We start from the raw sequence: 18355 nt of genomic DNA on the forward strand, positions 1-18355 counted from the left end.
GGCTTTATTCAGATCCTATAGGGCTTTATTCAGCGCCTATAGGGCTTTATTCAGCTCCTACAGGGCTTTATTCAGCTCCTACAGGGCTTTATTCAGCTCCTACAGGTCTATAGGTATTTATTCAGATCCTATAGGGCTTTATTCAGATCCTATAAGGCTTTATTCAGCGCCTATAGGGCTTTATTCAGCTCCTACAGGGCTTTATTCAGCTCCTACAGGGCTTTATTCAGCTCCTACAGGACTTTATTCAGCTCCTACAGGGCTTTATTCAGCCCCTACAGGGTTTTATTCAGCTCCTACAGGTCTACAGAGCTTTTCTCAGGTCCTACATGGCTTTATTCAGCTCCTACAGGTCTATAGGGCTTTATTCAGATCCTATAGGGCTTTATTCAGCGCCTATAGGGCTTTATTCAGCTCCTACAGGGCTTTATTCAGCTCCTACAAGGCTTACTTCTGCTTCTATAGGTCTACAGGTCTTTATGCAGCTCATATAGGGCTTTATTCAGCTCCTACGGGGCTTTATTCAGCTCCTACATGGCTTTATTCAGCTCCTACAGGGCTTTATATGTCTACAGGTCTTTATTCAGCTCTTACAGGGCTTTATTCAGCTCTCACAGGTCTACAGGCCTTTATTCAGCTCCTACAGGTCTTTATTCAGCTCCTACAGGGCTTTATTCAGCTCCTACAGGTCTTTATTCAGCTCCTACAGGTCTACATGGCTTTATTCAGCTCCTACAGGTCTATAGGGCTTTATTCAGATCCTATAGGGCTTTATTCAGCGCCTATAGGGCTTTATTCAGCTCCTACAGGGCTTTATTCAGCTCCTACAGGGCTTTATATGTCTACAGGTCTTTATTCAGCTCCTATATAGGTCTTTATTCAGATCCTACAGGTCTACAGGTCTTTATTCAGCTCTTACAGGGCTTTATTCAGCTCTCACAGGTCTACAGGTCTTTATTCAGCTCCTACAGGTCTTTATTCAGCTCCTACAGGTCTACATGGCTTTATTCAGCTCCTACAGGTCTATAGGGCTTTATTCAGATCCTATAGGGCTTTATTCAGCGCCTATAGTGTTTTATTCAGCTCCTACAGGGCTTTATTCAGCTCCTACAGGGCTTTATTCAGCTCCTACATGGCTTTATATGTCTACAGGTCTTTATTCAGCTCCTATATATAGGTCTTTATTCAGGTCCTACAGGTCTACAGGTCTTTATTCAGCTTATATATATCTACAGGTCTTTATTCAGCTGCTACAGGGCTTTATTCAGCTCCTACAGGTCTACATGTCTTTATTCAGCTCCTACAGGGCTTTATTCATCTCCTACAGGTCTACAGGGCTTTACTCAGCTCCCACAGGTCTTTATTCAGCTCCTATAGGTCTACAGGATTTATTCAGCTCCTATAGGTCTTTATTCAACTCCTATATGTCTACAGGTCTTTATTCAGCTTCTATATATCTACAGGTCTTTATTCAGCTTCTATATATCTACAGGTCTTTATTCAGCTCCTATAGGTCTACAGGGCTTTATTCAACTCCTACAGGTCTACAGGTATTTATTCAGCTCCTATAGGTCTACAGGTCTTTATTCAGCTCCTATATGTCTATAGGTCTTTATTCAGCTCCTACAGGTCTACAGGTCTTTATTCAGCTCCTACAGGTCTACAGGTCTTTATTCAGCTCCTACAGGTCTACAGGGATTTATTCAGCTCCTACAGGTCTACAGGTCTTTATTCAGCTCCTATAGGTCTACAGGTCTTTATTCAGCTCCTATAGGTCTACAGGTCTTTATTCAGCTCCTATAGGTCTACAGGTCTTTATTCAGCTCCTACAGGTCTACAGGTCTTTATTCAGCTTCTATATATCTACAGGGCTTTATTCAGCTCCTACAGGTCTACAGGTCTTTATTCAGCTCCGATAGGTCTACAGGTGTTTATTCAGCTCCTATATGTCTATAGGTCTTTATTCAGCTCCTACAGGTCTACAGGTATTTATTCAGCTCCTATAGGTCTACAGGTCTTTATTCAGCTCCTATATGTCTACAGGTCTTTATTCAGCTCCTATAGGTCTACAGGTCTTTATTCAGCTCATATAGGTCTACAGGTCTTTATTCAGCTCCTACAGGTCTACAGGTCTTTATTCAGCTTCTATATATCTACAGGGCTTTATTCAGCTCCTACAGGTCTACAGGTCTTTATTCAGCTCCTATAGGTCTACAGGTCTTTATTCAGCTCCTATATGTCTATAGGTCTTTATTCAGCTCCTACAGGTCTACAGGTATTTATTCAGCTCCTATAGGTCTACAGGTCTTTATTCAGCTCCTATATGTCTACAGGTCTTTATTCAGCTCCTATAGGTCTACAGGTCTTTATTCAGCTCATATATGTCTATAGGTCTTTATTCAGCTCCTACTGGTCTACAGGTCTCTTTTCAGCTCCTATAGGCCTACATGTGTTTATTCAGCTCCTACAGGTCTTTATTCAGCTCCTATAGGTCTACAGGGCTTTATTCAGCTCCTATAGGCCTACAGGTGTTTATTCAGCTCCTATAGGTCTACAGGGCTTTATTCAGCTCCTATAGGCCTACAGGTGTTTATTCAGCTCCTATAGGCCTACAGGTGTTTATTCAGCTCCTACAGGTCTTTATGCAGCTCCTATAGGTCTACAGGGCTTTATTCAGCTCCTACAGGGCTTTATTCAGCTCCTACAAGGCTTACTTCTGCTTCTATAGGTCTACAGGTCTTTATTCAGCTCCTATATGTCTACAGGGCTTTATTCAGCTCCTACAGGGCTTTATGCAGCTCATATAGGGCTTTATTCAGCTCCTACGGGGCTTTATTCAGCTCCTACAGGGCTTTATTCAGCTCCTACAGGGCTTTATATGTCTACAGGTCTTTATTCAGCTCTTACAGGGCTTTATTCAGCTCTCACAGGTCTACAGGCCTTTATTCAGCTCCTACGGGTCTTTATTCAGCTCCTACAGGGCTTTATTCAGCTCCTACAGGTCTTTATTCAGCTCCTACAGGTCTACATGGCTTTATTCAGCTCCTACAGGTCTATAGGGCTTTATTCAGATCCTATAGGGCTTTATTCAGCGCCTATAGGGCTTTATTCAGCTCCTACAGGGCTTTATTCAGCTCCTACAGGGCTTTATATGTCTACAGGTCTTTATTCAGCTCCTATATATAGGTCTTTATTCAGCTCCTACAGGTCTACAGGTCTTTATTCAGCTCTTACAGGGCTTTATTCAGCTCTCACAGGTCTACAGGTCTTTATTCAGCTCCTACAGGTCTTTATTCAGCTCCTACAGGTCTACATGGCTTTATTCAGCTCCTACAGGTCTATAGGGCTTTATTCAGATCCTATAGGGCTTTATTCAGCGCCTATAGTGTTTTATTCAGCTTCTAAAGGGCTTTATTCAGCTCCTACAGGGCTTTATTCAGCTCCTACATGGCTTTATATGTCTACAGGTCTTTATTCAGCTCCTATATATAGGTCTTTATTCAGGTCCTACAGGTCTACAGGTCTTTATTCAGCTTATATATATCTACAGGTCTTTATTCAGCTGCTACAGGGCTTTATTCAGCTCCTACAGGTCTACATGTCTTTACTCAGCTTATATATATCTACAGGTCTTTATTCAGCTCCCACAGGTCTTTATTCAGCTCCTATAGGTCTTTATTCAACTCCTATATGTCTACAGGTCTTTATTCAGCTTCTATATATCTACAGGTCTTTATTCAGCTTCTATATATATACAGGTCTTTATTCAGCTCCTATAGGTCTACAGGGCTTTATTCAACTCCTACAGGTCTACAGGTCTTTATTCAGCTCCTACAGGTCTACAGGGATTTATTCAGCTCCTACAGGTCTACAGGTCTTTATTCAGCTCCTACAGGTCTACAGGGATTTATTCAGCTCCTACAGGTCTACAGGTCTTTATTCAGCTCCTACAGGTCTACAGGTCTTTATTCAGCTCCTATAGGTCTACAGGTCTTTATTCAGCTCCTATAGGTCTACAGGTCTTTATTCAGCTCCTATAGGTCTACAGGTCTTTATTCAGCTCCTACAGGTCTACAGGTCTTTATTCAGCTTCTATATATCTACAGGGCTTTATTCAGCTCCTACAGGTCTACAGGTCTTTATTCAGCTCCTATAGGTCTACAGGTCTTTATTCAGCTCCTACAGGTCTTTATTCAGCTCCTATATGTCTATAGGTCTTTATTCAGCTCCTACAGGTCTACAGGTATTTATTCAGCTCCTATAGGTCTACAGGTCTTTATTCAGCTCCTATATGTCTACAGGTCTTTATTCAGCTCCTATAGGTCTACAGGTCTTTATTCAACTCCTACAGGTCTACAGGTCTTTATTCAGCTCCTACAGGTCTACAGGGATTTATTCAGCTCCTATAGGGCTTTATTCAGCTCCTATAGGTCTACAGGGCTTTATTCAGCTCCTATTGGTCTACAGGGCTTTATTCAGCTCCTATAGGTATACAGGGCTTTATTCAGCTCCTACAGGTCTACAGGTCTTTATTCAGCTCCTATAGGTCTTTATTCAGCTCCTACAGGTCTTTATTCAGCTCCTACAGGTCTTTATTCAGCTCCTACAGGTATTTATTCAGCTCCTACATGTCTTTATTCAGCTCCTACAGGGCTTTATATGTCTACAGGTCTTTATTCAGCTCTTACAGGGCTTTATTCAGCTCTCACAGGTCTACAGGCCTTTATTCAGCTCCTACGGGTCTTTATTCAGCTCCTACAGGGCTTTATTCAGCTCCTACAGGTCTTTATTCAGCTCCTACAGGTCTACATGGCTTTATTCAGCTCCTACAGGTCTATAGGGCTTTATTCAGATCCTATAGGGCTTTATTCAGCGCCTATAGGGCTTTATTCAGCTCCTACAGGGCTTTATTCAGCTCCTACAGGGCTTTATATGTCTACAGGTCTTTATTCAGCTCCTATATATAGGTCTTTATTCAGCTCCTACAGGTCTACAGGTCTTTATTCAGCTCTTACAGGGCTTTATTCAGCTCTCACAGGTCTACAGGTCTTTATTCAGCTCCTACAGGTCTTTATTCAGCTCCTACAGGTCTACATGGCTTTATTCAGCTCCTACAGGTCTATAGGGCTTTATTCAGATCCTATAGGGCTTTATTCAGCGCCTATAGTGTTTTATTCAGCTTCTAAAGGGCTTTATTCAGCTCCTACAGGGCTTTATTCAGCTCCTACATGGCTTTATATGTCTACAGGTCTTTATTCAGCTCCTATATATAGGTCTTTATTCAGGTCCTACAGGTCTACAGGTCTTTATTCAGCTTATATATATCTACAGGTCTTTATTCAGCTGCTACAGGGCTTTATTCAGCTCCTACAGGTCTACATGTCTTTACTCAGCTTATATATATCTACAGGTCTTTATTGAGCTCCCACAGGTCTTTATTCAGCTCCTATAGGTCTTTATTCAACTCCTATATGTCTACAGGTCTTTATTCAGCTTCTATATATCTACAGGTCTTTATTCAGCTTCTATATATCTACAGGTCTTTATTCAGCTCCTATAGGTCTACAGGGCTTTATTCAACTCCTACAGGTCTACAGGTCTTTATTCAGCTCCTACAGGTCTACAGGGATTTATTCAGCTCCTACAGGTCTACAGGTCTTTATTCAGCTCCTACAGGTCTACAGGGATTTATTCAGCTCCTACAGGTCTACAGGTCTTTATTCAGCTCCTACAGGTCTACAGGTCTTTATTCAGCTCCTATAGGTCTACAGGTCTTTATTCAGCTCCTATAGGTCTACAGGTCTTTATTCAGCTCCTATAGGTCTACAGGTCTTTATTCAGCTCCTACAGGTCTACAGGTCTTTATTCAGCTTCTATATATCTACAGGGCTTTATTCAGCTCCTACAGGTCTACAGGTCTTTATTCAGCTCCTATAGGTCTACAGGTCTTTATTCAGCTCCTACAGGTCTTTATTCAGCTCCTATATGTCTATAGGTCTTTATTCAGCTCCTACAGGTCTACAGGTATTTATTCAGCTCCTATAGGTCTACAGGTCTTTATTCAGCTCCTATATGTCTACAGGTCTTTATTCAGCTCCTATAGGTCTACAGGTCTTTATTCAACTCCTACAGGTCTACAGGTCTTTATTCAGCTCCTACAGGTCTACAGGGATTTATTCAGCTCCTATAGGGCTTTATTCAGCTCCTATAGGTCTACAGGGCTTTATTCAGCTCCTATAGGTCTACAGGGCTTTATTCAGCTCCTATAGGTATACAGGGCTTTATTCAGCTCCTACAGGTCTACAGGTCTTTATTCAGCTCCTATAGGTCTTTATTCAGCTCCTACAGGTCTTTATTCAGCTCCTACAGGTCTTTATTCAGCTCCTACAGGTCTACATGGCTTTATTCAGCTCCTACAGGTCTATAGGGCTTTATTCAGATCCTATAGGGCTTTATTCAGCGCCTATAGGGCTTTATTCAGCTCCTACAGGGCTTTATTCAGCTCCTACAGGGCTTTATATGTCTACAGGTCTTTATTCAGCTCCTATATATAGGTCTTTATTCAGCTCCTACAGGTCTACAGGTCTTTATTCAGCTCTTACAGGGCTTTATTCAGCTCTCACAGGTCTACAGGTCTTTATTCAGCTCCTACAGGTCTTTATTCAGCTCCTACAGGTCTACATGGCTTTATTCAGCTCCTACAGGTCTATAGGGCTTTATTCAGATCCTATAGGGCTTTATTCAGCGCCTATAGTGTTTTATTCAGCTTCTAAAGGGCTTTATTCAGCTCCTACAGGGCTTTATTCAGCTCCTACATGGCTTTATATGTCTACAGGTCTTTATTCAGCTCCTATATATAGGTCTTTATTCAGGTCCTACAGGTCTACAGGTCTTTATTCAGCTTATATATATCTACAGGTCTTTATTCAGCTGCTACAGGGCTTTATTCAGCTCCTACAGGTCTACATGTCTTTACTCAGCTTATATATATCTACAGGTCTTTATTGAGCTCCCACAGGTCTTTATTCAGCTCCTATAGGTCTTTATTCAACTCCTATATGTCTACAGGTCTTTATTCAGCTTCTATATATCTACAGGTCTTTATTCAGCTTCTATATATCTACAGGTCTTTATTCAGCTCCTATAGGTCTACAGGGCTTTATTCAACTCCTACAGGTCTACAGGTCTTTATTCAGCTCCTACAGGTCTACAGGGATTTATTCAGCTCCTACAGGTCTACAGGTCTTTATTCAGCTCCTACAGGTCTACAGGGATTTATTCAGCTCCTACAGGTCTACAGGTCTTTATTCAGCTCCTACAGGTCTACAGGTCTTTATTCAGCTCCTATAGGTCTACAGGTCTTTATTCAGCTCCTATAGGTCTACAGGTCTTTATTCAGCTCCTATAGGTCTACAGGTCTTTATTCAGCTCCTACAGGTCTACAGGTCTTTATTCAGCTTCTATATATCTACAGGGCTTTATTCAGCTCCTACAGGTCTACAGGTCTTTATTCAGCTCCTATAGGTCTACAGGTCTTTATTCAGCTCCTACAGGTCTTTATTCAGCTCCTATATGTCTATAGGTCTTTATTCAGCTCCTACAGGTCTACAGGTATTTATTCAGCTCCTATAGGTCTACAGGTCTTTATTCAGCTCCTATATGTCTACAGGTCTTTATTCAGCTCCTATAGGTCTACAGGTCTTTATTCAACTCCTACAGGTCTACAGGTCTTTATTCAGCTCCTACAGGTCTACAGGGATTTATTCAGCTCCTATAGGGCTTTATTCAGCTCCTATAGGTCTACAGGGCTTTATTCAGCTCCTATAGGTCTACAGGGCTTTATTCAGCTCCTATAGGTATACAGGGCTTTATTCAGCTCCTACAGGTCTACAGGTCTTTATTCAGCTCCTATAGGTCTTTATTCAGCTCCTACAGGTCTTTATTCAGCTCCTACAGGTCTTTATTCAGCTCCTACAGGTATTTATTCAGCTCCTACATGTCTTTATTCAGCTCCTATAGGTCTACAGGTCTTTATTCAGCTCCTATAGGTCTACAGGGCTTTATTCAGCTCCTATAGGTCTACAGGGCTTTATTCAGCTCCTACAGGTCTACAGGTCTTTATTCTGCTCCTATAGGTCTACAGGGCTTTATTCAGCTCCTATAGGTCTACAGGGCTTTATTCAGCTCCTATAGGTCTACAGGGCTTTATTCAGCTCCTACAGGTCTACAGGTCTTTATTCAGCTCCTATAGGTCTACAGGTCTTTATTCAGCTCCTATAGGTCTACAGGGCTTTATTCAGCTCCTATAGGTCTACAGGGCTTTATTCAGCTCCTATAGGTCTACAGGGCTTTATTCAGCTCCTACAGGTCTACAGGTCTTTATTCTGCTCCTATAGGTCTACAGGTCTTTATTCAGCTCCTATAGGTCTACAGGTCTGTTATGAGAACTAATCCTGTGGTGGAGTCTTGAACAGTGTGTGTCTGTCTTGCTGCTTTCACAGACAGAAAATGTGTGTGTGCTGCCACAGACAGCTGAACACACATTAGCCCTAATTCCTCTAAAAGCAGACACCTGAGAGTTTACATTGTGATGGATACAGAGGTATGCCCCACCTCTAAACAATTCCTTTCATTCCTAAAGTTGTGTGACTGTTTTGTTTTGCTAACAGTTGGCAAATATAGCCAGTAGACGTGTGTGTGTGTGTGTGTGTGTGTGTGTGTGTGTGTGTGTGTGTGTGTGTGTGTGTGTGTGTGTGTGTGTGTGTGTGTGTGTGTGTTCTTCCTGATGTTGTTACTGAAACCTGTGTGCTAAACTGTGTTTATCCTGCAGGTAAAGAAGAGTGGCGTTTCTGATAAACTCAGCCAGGAGGAGCGGAAAAGACAAGAGGTAACAGTGTGCGTGTGTGTATGTGTGTGTGACCCCTTCATACAGAGACAGTTCCAACAAAGGGTCAAGCAGACTGGCTCCAGAAAGGTTAGGATGTACACACACAGACAGGTCACTTACTGTAGCCCCCCGTTGCACTCTACCAAACCTAAACTCCTCTCCCCGTAACCTTTTCCATAGCAAACCCTTCTTAAAGGGGAGGGCTTGAAAATATGGACCATAGACAAGTAAACCAGTTGATGTTGAGGGACATATGAATTCATAGCATGGATGTCTCAGCAAATACGTGTCTAGAGAAGTGTGCAGATGGAGAGTATCACCGATTTGGGAGTCCCATAGGATGGCGCACAATTGGCCCAGCGTCGCCCGGGTTTGGCCGGGGGTAGGCCGTCATTGTAAATAATAATTTGTTCTGAAACTGACTTGCCTAGTTAAATAAAGGTGAAATAAATTTTAAAAATGGTGCTATAAGAGGTGTGAACAGCTCTTCTCCCGGTGTGATCACTACCTTCTCTCTCTAAATGAATGACTGAGCACAGAATGATTGTCTACATGTCCTACTAATAGAATATCAGAGTTCAGAGTGATGGCAGAAATGTCACATCAGAATGAGTGTTTTACCCAATATCGTGTGTGACAGCTGTGAGTAGCCTCATCCTCTAACCAGCCATTACCCCATTCAGGGGCTTCTCTCTATGTTCTTTCTGCATATCTCGATCAGTTTTAAAAATGTTATTTAGGCGTGATGAGGAGCTGGGGTATAGACCATGATGAGGAGCTGGGGTATAGACCATGATGAGGAGCTGGGGTGTAAGACAGGTATGAGGAGCTGGGGTGTAGACAGGGATGAGGAGCTGGGGTGTAGACCGGGATTAGGAGCTGGGGTGTAGACAGGGATGAGGAGCTGGCGTGTAGACCGGGATGAGGAGTTGGGGTGTAGACAGGGATGAGGAGCTGGGGTGTAGACAGGGATGAGGAGCTGGGGTGTAGACCAGGATGAGGAGCTGGGGTGTAGACCAGGATGAGGAGCTGGGGTGTAGACCAGGATGAGGAGCTGGGGTGTAGACCAGGATGAGGAGCTGGGGTGTAGACCATGATGAGGAGCTGGGGTGTAGACCATGATGAGGAGCTGGGGTGTAGACAGGGATGAGGAGCTGGGGTGTAGACAGGGATGAGGAGCTGGGGTGTAGACCAGGATGAGGAGCTGGGGTGTAGACCATGATGAGGAGCTGGGGTGTAGACAGGGATGAGGAGCTGGGGTGTAGACAGGGATGAGGAGCTGGGGTGTAGACAGGGATGAGGAGCTGGGGTGTAGACAGGGATGAGGAGCTGGGGTCTAGACAGGGATGAGGAGCTGGGGTGAGCAGACAGGGATGAGGAGCTGGGGTGTAGACAGGGATGAGGAGCTGGGGTGAGCAGACAGGGATGAGGAGCTGGGGTGTAGACAGGGATGAGGAGCTGGGGTGTAGACTGGGATGAGGAGCTGGGGTGTAGACAGGGATGATGAGCTGGGGTGTAGACTAGGATGAGGAGCTGGGGTGTAGACAGGGATGAGGAGCTGGGGTGTAGACAGGGATGAGGAGCTGGGGTGTAGACAGGGATGAGGAGCTGGGGTGAGCAGACAGGGATGAGGAGCTGGGGTGTAGACCGGGATGAGGAGCTGGGGTGTAGACCGGGATGAGGAGCTGGGGTGTAGACCATGATGAGGAGCTGGGGTGTAGACCATGATGAGGAGCTGGGGTGTAGACAGGGATGAGGAGCTGGGGTGTAGACAGGGATGAGGAGCTGGGGTGTAGACCAGGATGAGGAGCTGGGGTGTAGACCATGATGAGGAGCTGGGGTGTAGACAGGGATGAGGAGCTGGGGTGTAGACAGGGATGAGGAGCTGGGGTGTAGACAGGGATGAGGAGCTGGGGTGTAGACAGGGATGAGGAGCTGGGGTGTAGACAGGGATGAGGAGCTGGGGTGTAGACAGGGATGAGGAGCTGGGGTGAGCAGACAGGGATGAGGAGCTGGGGTGTAGACAGGGATGAGGAGCTGGGGTGTAGACTGGGATGAGGAGCTGGGGTGTAGACAGGGATGATGAGCTGGGGTGTAGACTAGGATGAGGAGCTGGGGTGTAGACAGGGATGAGGAGCTGGGGTGTAGACAGGGATGAGGAGCTGGGGTGTAGACAGGGATGATGAGCTGGGGTGTAGACTAGGATGAGGAGCTGGGGTGTAGACAGGGATGAGGAGCTGGGGTGTAGACAGGGATGAGGAGCTGGGGTGTAGACAGGGATGAGGAGCTGGGGTGAGCAGACAGGGATGAGGAGCTGGGGTGTAGACCGGGATGAGGAGCTGGGGTGTAGACCGGGATGAGGAGCTGGGGTGTAGACCGGGATGAGGAGCTGGGGTGTAGACCGGGATGAGGAGCTGGGGTGTAGACCAGGGATGAGGAGCTGGGGTGAGCAGACAGGGATGAGGAGCTGGGGTGTAGACAGGGATGAGGAGCTGGGGTGAGCAGACAGGGATGAGGAGCTGGGGTGTAGACAGGGATGAGGAGCTGGGGTGTAGACCTGGGATGAGGAGCTGGGGTGTAGACAGGGATGATGAGCTGGGTGTAGACTAGGATGAGGAGCTGGGGTGTAGACCAGGATGAGGAGCTGGGGTGTAGACAGGGATGAGGAGCTGGGGTGTAGACCAGGGATGAGGCAGCAGGGATGGGGCTGGGGTGTAGACCGGGATGAGGAGCAGGGGTGTAGACCGGGATGAGGAGCTGGGGTGTAGACCATGATGAGGAGCTGGGGTGTAGACCATGATGAGGAGCTGGGGTGTAGACCAGGGATGAGGAGCTGGGGTGTAGACAGGGATGAGGAGCTGGGGTGTAGACCAGGGATGAGGAGCTGGGGTGTAGACCATGATGAGGAGCTGGGGTGTAGACAGGGATGAGGAGCTGGGGTGTAGACAGGGATGAGGAGCTGGGGTGTAGACAGGGATGAGGAGCTGGGGTGAGCAGACAGGGATGAGGAGCTGGGGTGTAGACAGGGATGAGGAGCTGGGGTGAGCAGACAGGGATGAGGAGCTGGGGTGTAGACAGGGATGAGGAGCTGGGGTGTAGACTGGGATGAGGAGCTGGGGTGTAGACAGGGATGATGAGCTGGGGTGTAGACTAGGATGAGGAGCTGGGGTGTAGACAGGGATGAGGAGCTGGGGTGTAGACAGGGATGAGGAGCTGGGGTGTAGACAGGGATGAGGAGCTGGGGTGAGCAGACAGGGATGAGGAGCTGGGGTGTAGACCGGGATGAGGAGCTGGGGTGTAGACCGGGATGAGGAGCTGGGGTGTAGACCATGATGAGGAGCTGGGGTGTAGACCATGATGAGGAGCTGGGGTGTAGACAGGGATGAGGAGCTGGGGTGTAGACAGGGATGAGGAGCTGGGGTGTAGACCAGGATGAGGAGCTGGGGTGTAGACCATGATGAGGAGCTGGGGTGTAGACAGGGATGAGGAGCTGGGGTGTAGACAGGGATGAGGAGCTGGGGTGTAGACAGGGATGAGGAGCTGGGGTGTAGACAGGGATGAGGAGCTGGGGTGTAGACAGGGATGAGGAGCTGGGGTGTAGACAGGGATGAGGAGCTGGGGTGAGCAGACAGGGATGAGGAGCTGGGGTGTAGACAGGGATGAGGAGCTGGGGTGTAGACTGGGATGAGGAGCTGGGGTGTAGACAGGGATGATGAGCTGGGGTGTAGACTAGGATGAGGAGCTGGGGTGTAGACTAGGATGAGGAGCTGGGGTGTAGACAGGGATGAGGAGCTGGGGTGTAGACAGGGATGAGGAGCTGGGGTGTAGACAGGGATGATGAGCTGGGGTGTAGACTAGGATGAGGAGCTGGGGTGTAGACAGGGATGAGGAGCTGGGGTGTAGACAGGGATGAGGAGCTGGGGTGTAGACAGGGATGAGGAGCTGGGGTGAGCAGACAGGGATGAGGAGCTGGGGTGTAGACCGGGATGAGGAGCTGGGGTGTAGACCGGGATGAGGAGCTGGGGTGTAGACCGGGATGAGGAGCTGGGGTGTAGACCGGGATGAGGAGCTGGGGTGTAGACCATGATGAGGAGCTGGGGTGTAGACAGGGATGAGGAGCTGGGGTGTAGACAGGGATGAGGAGCTGGGGTGTAGACCAGGATGAGGAGCTGGGGTGTAGACCATGATGAGGAGCTGGGGTGTAGACAGGGATGAGGAGCTGGGTGTAGACAGGGATGAGGAGCTGGGGTGTAGACCAGGATGAGGAGCTGGGGTGTAGACAGGGATGAGGAGCTGGGGTGTAGACCATGATGAGGAGCTGGGGTGTAGACAGGGATGAGGAGCTGGGGTGTAGACAGGGATGAGGAGCTGGGGTGTAGACAGGGATGAGGAGCTGGGGTGTAGACAGGGATGAGGAGCTGGGGTGTAGACAGGGATGAGGAGCTGGGGTGTAGACCAGGATGAGGAGCTGGGGTGTAGACCGGGATGAGGAGCTGGGGTGTAGACCAAGATGAGGAGCTGGGGTGTAGACAGGGATGAGGAGCTGGGGTGTAGACAGGGATGAGGAGCTGGGGTGTAGACAGGGATGAGGAGCTGGGTGTAGACAGGGATGAGGAGCTGGGGTGAGCAGACAGGGATGAGGAGCTGGGGTGTAGACCGGGATGAGGAGCTGGGGTGTAGACAGGGATGAGGAGCTGGGGTGTAGACAGGGATGAGGAGCTGGGGTGAGCAGACAGGGATGAGGAGCTGGGGTGTAGACCGGGATGAGGAGCTGGGGTGTAGACAGGGATGAGGAGCTGGTGTGTAGACCAGGATGAGGAGCTGGCGTGTAGACAGGGATGAGGAGCTGGGGTGTAGACAGGGATGAGGAGCTGGGGTGTAGACAGGGATGAGGAGCTGGGGTGAGCAGACAGGGATGAGGAGCTGGGGTGTAGACCAGGATGAGGAGCTGGGGTGTAGACCAGGATGAGGAGCTGGGGTGTAGACCAGGATGAGGAGCTGGGGTGTAGACCAGGATGAGGAGCTGGGGTGTAGACAGGGATGAGGAGCTGGGGTGTAGACCGGGATGAGGAGCTGGGGTGTAGACCGGGATGAGGTGAGCAGACAGCCATGAGGAGCTGGGGTGTAGACAGGGATGAGGAGCTGGGGTGTAGACAGGGATGAGGAGCTGGGGTGTAGACCAGGATGAGGAGCTGGGGTGTAGATAGGATGAGGAGCTGGGGTGTAGACAGGGATGAGGAGCTGGGGTGAGCAGAAAGGGATGAGGAGCTGGGATGTAGACCGGGATGAGGAGCTGGGGTGTAGACAGGGATGAGGTGAGTAGACAGGGATGAGGAGCTGGGGTGTAGACAGGGATGAGGTGAGCAGACTGGGATGAGGAGCTGGGGTGAGCAGACAGGGATGAGGAGCTGGGGTGTAGACAGGGATGAGGTGAGTAGACAGGGATGAGGAGCTGGGGTGTAGACAGGGATGAGGTGAGCAGACTGGGATGAGGAGCTGGGGTGAGCAGACAGGGATGAGGAGCTGGGATGTAGACCGGGATGAGGAGCTGGGGTGTAGACAGGGATGAGGTGAGTAGACAGGGATGAGGAGCTGGGGTGTAGACAGGGATGAGGTGAGCAGACTGGGATGAGGAGCTGGGGTGAGCAGACAGGAATGAGGAGCTGGGGTGAAGACAGGGATGAGGTGAGCAGACTGGGATGAGGAGCTGGGGTGAGCAGACAGGGATGAGGAGCTGGGGTGTAGACAGGGATGAGGAGCTGGGGTGTAGACCATGATGAGGTGAGCAGACGGGGATGAGGAGCTGGGGTGAGTAGACAGGGATGAGGTGAGCAGACGGGGATGAGGAGCTGGGGTGTAGACAGGGATGAGGAGCTGGGGTGTAGACAGGGATGAGGAGCTGGGGTGTAGACAGGGATGAGGAGCTGGGATGTAGACAGGGATGAGGAGCTGGCGTGTAGACAGGGATGAGGTGAGCAGACAGGGATGAGGTTTCTGTTGTTACATGTGTTTAGATATTGGAGTGGATAGGTATGTTTATTCTCTCCAGATGGGACTCGGCTTCTCTGTCATTCAGCCTCTGAGTACCACTGCCATAGAGGAGAAAGGGAGCCCAGTGGCAGGGAAAACACAGTGCTGTCACGATACTACTTGATATCCTGACATTAGGCCTGTTATCACAATGTTGATCATAATACCAGTTGAAAATAGCCACATTTTCTGGCAGTTTACATAGATTTTTCACTTGCTTCTATGCAAAAAAAAGTAATTTTTGAGCCCTCACCAGTTAGCACCCTGTAATTACTCTCTCTCTCTCTCTTGTTCTCTCTCTCGTTCTCTCATTCTCTCTCTCGTTCTTTCATTCTCTCTCTCTCTCTCTCTCTCTCTCTCTCTCGTTCTCTCTGTCTCTCTCGTTCTCTCGTTCTCTCTCTCTCTCTCTCTCTCTCGTTCTCTCTCTCTCTCTCTCATTCTTTCGCTCTCTCTCTCTCGTTCTTTCGTTCTCTCTCTCTCTCTCTCGTTCTCTCGTTCTCTCTCTCTCATTCTTTCGTACTCTCTCTCTCTCTCTCTCTCTCTCTCTATCGTTCTCGCTCTCTATCGTTCTCGCTCTCTATCGTTCTCTCGTTCTCTCTCTCTATCGTTCTCCCGTTCTGTCTCTCTATCGTTCTCTCGTTCTGTCCGTCTCTCTCTCTCTCTCGTTCTCTCTCTCTCTCTCTATCGTTCTCTCGTTCTCTCTCTCTCTCTCTATCGTTCTCTCGTTCTCTCTCGCGCGTTCTCTCTCTCTCTCTATCCTTCTGTCTGTCTGTCTCTCTCTATCGTTCTCTCGTTCTCTCTCTCTCGTTCTCTCTCTCTCTCTATCCTTCTGTCTGTCTCTCTCTCTCTCTATCGTTCTCTCGTTCTCTCTCTCTATCGTTCTCTCTCTCTCTCTCTATCATTCTCTCTCTCTCTCGTTCTCTCTCTCTCTCTATCCTTCTGTCTGTCTGTCTCTCTCTCTCTATCGTTCTCTCGTTCTCTCTCTCTCTCTATCGTTCTCTCGTTCTCTCTCTCTCTCTATCGTTCTCTCGTTCTCTCTATCGTTCTCTCGTTCTCTCTCTCTCTCTATCGTTCTCTCGTTCTCTCTCTCTCTCTATCGTTCTCTCGTTCTCTCTCTCTCTCTATCGTTCTCTCGTTCTCTCTCTCTCTATCGTTCTCTCGTTCTCTCTCTCTCTCTCTATCGTTCTCTTGTTCTCTCTCTCTCGTTCTCTCTCTCTCTATCCTTCTGTCTGTCTGTCTCTCTCTATCGTTCTCTCGTTCTGTCTCTCTCTCTCACTCTCTCGTTCTCTCGTTCTGTCTCTCTCTCTCACTCTCTCGTTCTGTCTCTCTCTCTCTCTCTCTCTCTCTCTCTCTCTCTCTCTCTCTCTCGTTCTCTCTGTCAGGCCATATTTGAGTTGATATCGTCAGAACACTCCTACCTCCACAGTCTGGAGGTTCTGATCCGGATGTTTCAGAACTCAGCAGAGCTCAGTGACACCATGACCAAGACCGAGCACCACCACCTCTTCTCCAACATCACAGACGTGTGTGAGGCCAGCAAGAAGTAGGTCCTGTGTGTGTCTGTGTGTCTGTGTGTCTGTGTGTGTGTGTGTGTGTGTGTGTGTGTGTGTGTGTGTGTGTGTGTGTGTGTGTGTGTGTGTGTGTGTGTGTGTGTGTGTGTACGCTTGCCTTAGCTAGAGAAAGGGGGGATTGTAGGTATTGTAATTGATGTTCCAGACAGACACATAGCTAATGAAAGAGAGAGAGAAACTGCAGCTAAACTACAAACAGAACACAAACTTCACACTGTATCATAGTCCCTGTTCCTTTATGAGCACAAACATTATGTAGTCTGTGGGCTTGAAAACAGAGGCAGGGCTGTGTGTGTTTGAACAGAGAGAGAGTTCAGAGGCAGGCCCTTTATAAAGGCTGTGTGTGTGTTTGAACAGAGAGAGTCAACATTGGCCCTCCCTGACTAGATTTCACCCAATGATCTATGAGCGTCTGTGTGTGCATACAATTGTGAGTTGTCTGTAGAGAACATCGGTGTGGCTGGACTAGAGGTGATGCAAGTTTGTCATTAGAGCTGAACACGGTTGTGTTCAATGGTCCTCACTGGAGAACACACAGACACACACACACACACACACATACACACACACACAGACAGACACACAGACAGACACACAGACACACAGACAGACAGACAGACAGACACACACAGACACAGACAGACAGACAGACAGACAGACAGACAGACAGACAGACAGACAGACAGACAGACAGACAGACAGACAGACAGACAGACAGACACACAGACAGACAGACACACAGACAGACCAGTGTACCGTATCAGCAATCCATTTCCTTGGACATTGACAGGAAGTGGTCCGTCTAGCCTGGGACAACACACTGTATGGATCAGCTCTTTGTTCATCATGTAGTGTAGTCAGCCTAAGGCCCAAACAGAGAAGTGTGGACTGTGTGTGTTCCACAACCTTCCCTGACCCCTGGATCCTCTTCCTGTCGTCATGGCCGGCTTAATACACCACAACCCAAACCTGTGTGTGAGAGACCTGTGTGTGTGTAAGAGACCTGTGTGTGTGTGTGAGAGACCTGTGTGTGTGTGAGAGACCTGTGTGTGTGTGAGAGACCTGTGTGTGTGTGTGTGTGTGTGTGTGTGTGTGTGTGTGTGTGTGTGAGAGACCTGTGTGTGTGTGAGAGACCTGTGTGTGACCTGTGTGTGTGTGTGTGAGAGAGACCTGTGTGTGTGTGAGAGACCTGTGTGTGTGTGAGAGACCTGTGTGTGTGTGAGAGACCTGTGTGTGACCTCTGTGTGTGTGTGTGTGTGTGTGTGTGAGAGAGAGCTGTGGCTGAGTGCTCTCTCATAAACACACACAACCCTCTGTTTCTCTGGAACAGTGTGTTCATGTCTGTGACAGTCTCCTGGGTTAGCTCATGTGCATGTCTGTTTCTGTGTGGGTGTGTGTGTGTCTGTTTCCTTGTGTGTGCGCATGTCTGTTTCTGTGTGTGTGTGTGATCTTCCCATCCCCCTCTCATTCCTGAGGTCCGAACTTGTGTGTGACACAGGTAACCCCCGCCCCCCCATACGACAGGTAACCCCTCCACCCGACAGGTAACCCCTCCCCCACCCGACAGGTAACCCCACCTGACAGGTAACCCCCCACCCGACAAGTAACCCCCCACCCTACAGGTAACCCCACCTGACAGATAACTCCTCCCCCACCCGACAGGTAACCCCCATATGACAGGTAACCCTCCCCATACGACAGGTAACCCCTCCCCCACCCGACAGGTAACCCCACCTGACAGGTAACCCCCACCCGACAGATAACCCCCCCATACGACAGGTAACCCTCCCCCCATACGACAGGTAACCCCCCACCCTACAGGTAACCCCACCTGACAGGTAACCCCCCACCCGACAAGTAACCCCAC

At 48.5% G+C, this 18355-nt stretch overlaps 1 protein-coding gene across 1 annotated transcript in view; it reads left to right on the forward strand.

The window, feature by feature from the left end:
* The window catches only part of LOC115115214 (rho guanine nucleotide exchange factor 26-like), a 126992-nt gene that overhangs the window by 34571 nt on the left and 74066 nt on the right, over positions 1-18355 (forward strand). Inside the window, 2 exon segments of the mRNA XM_065024213.1 lie at positions 8831-8887; positions 16300-16460. Of these exon segments, the coding sequence (XP_064880285.1) occupies positions 8831-8887; positions 16300-16460 (218 nt within the window).

Source organism: Oncorhynchus nerka, linkage group LG11, assembly GCF_034236695.1.
Source record: "Oncorhynchus nerka isolate Pitt River linkage group LG11, Oner_Uvic_2.0, whole genome shotgun sequence".
NCBI classification, from domain to species: Eukaryota; Metazoa; Chordata; class Actinopteri; order Salmoniformes; family Salmonidae; genus Oncorhynchus; species Oncorhynchus nerka.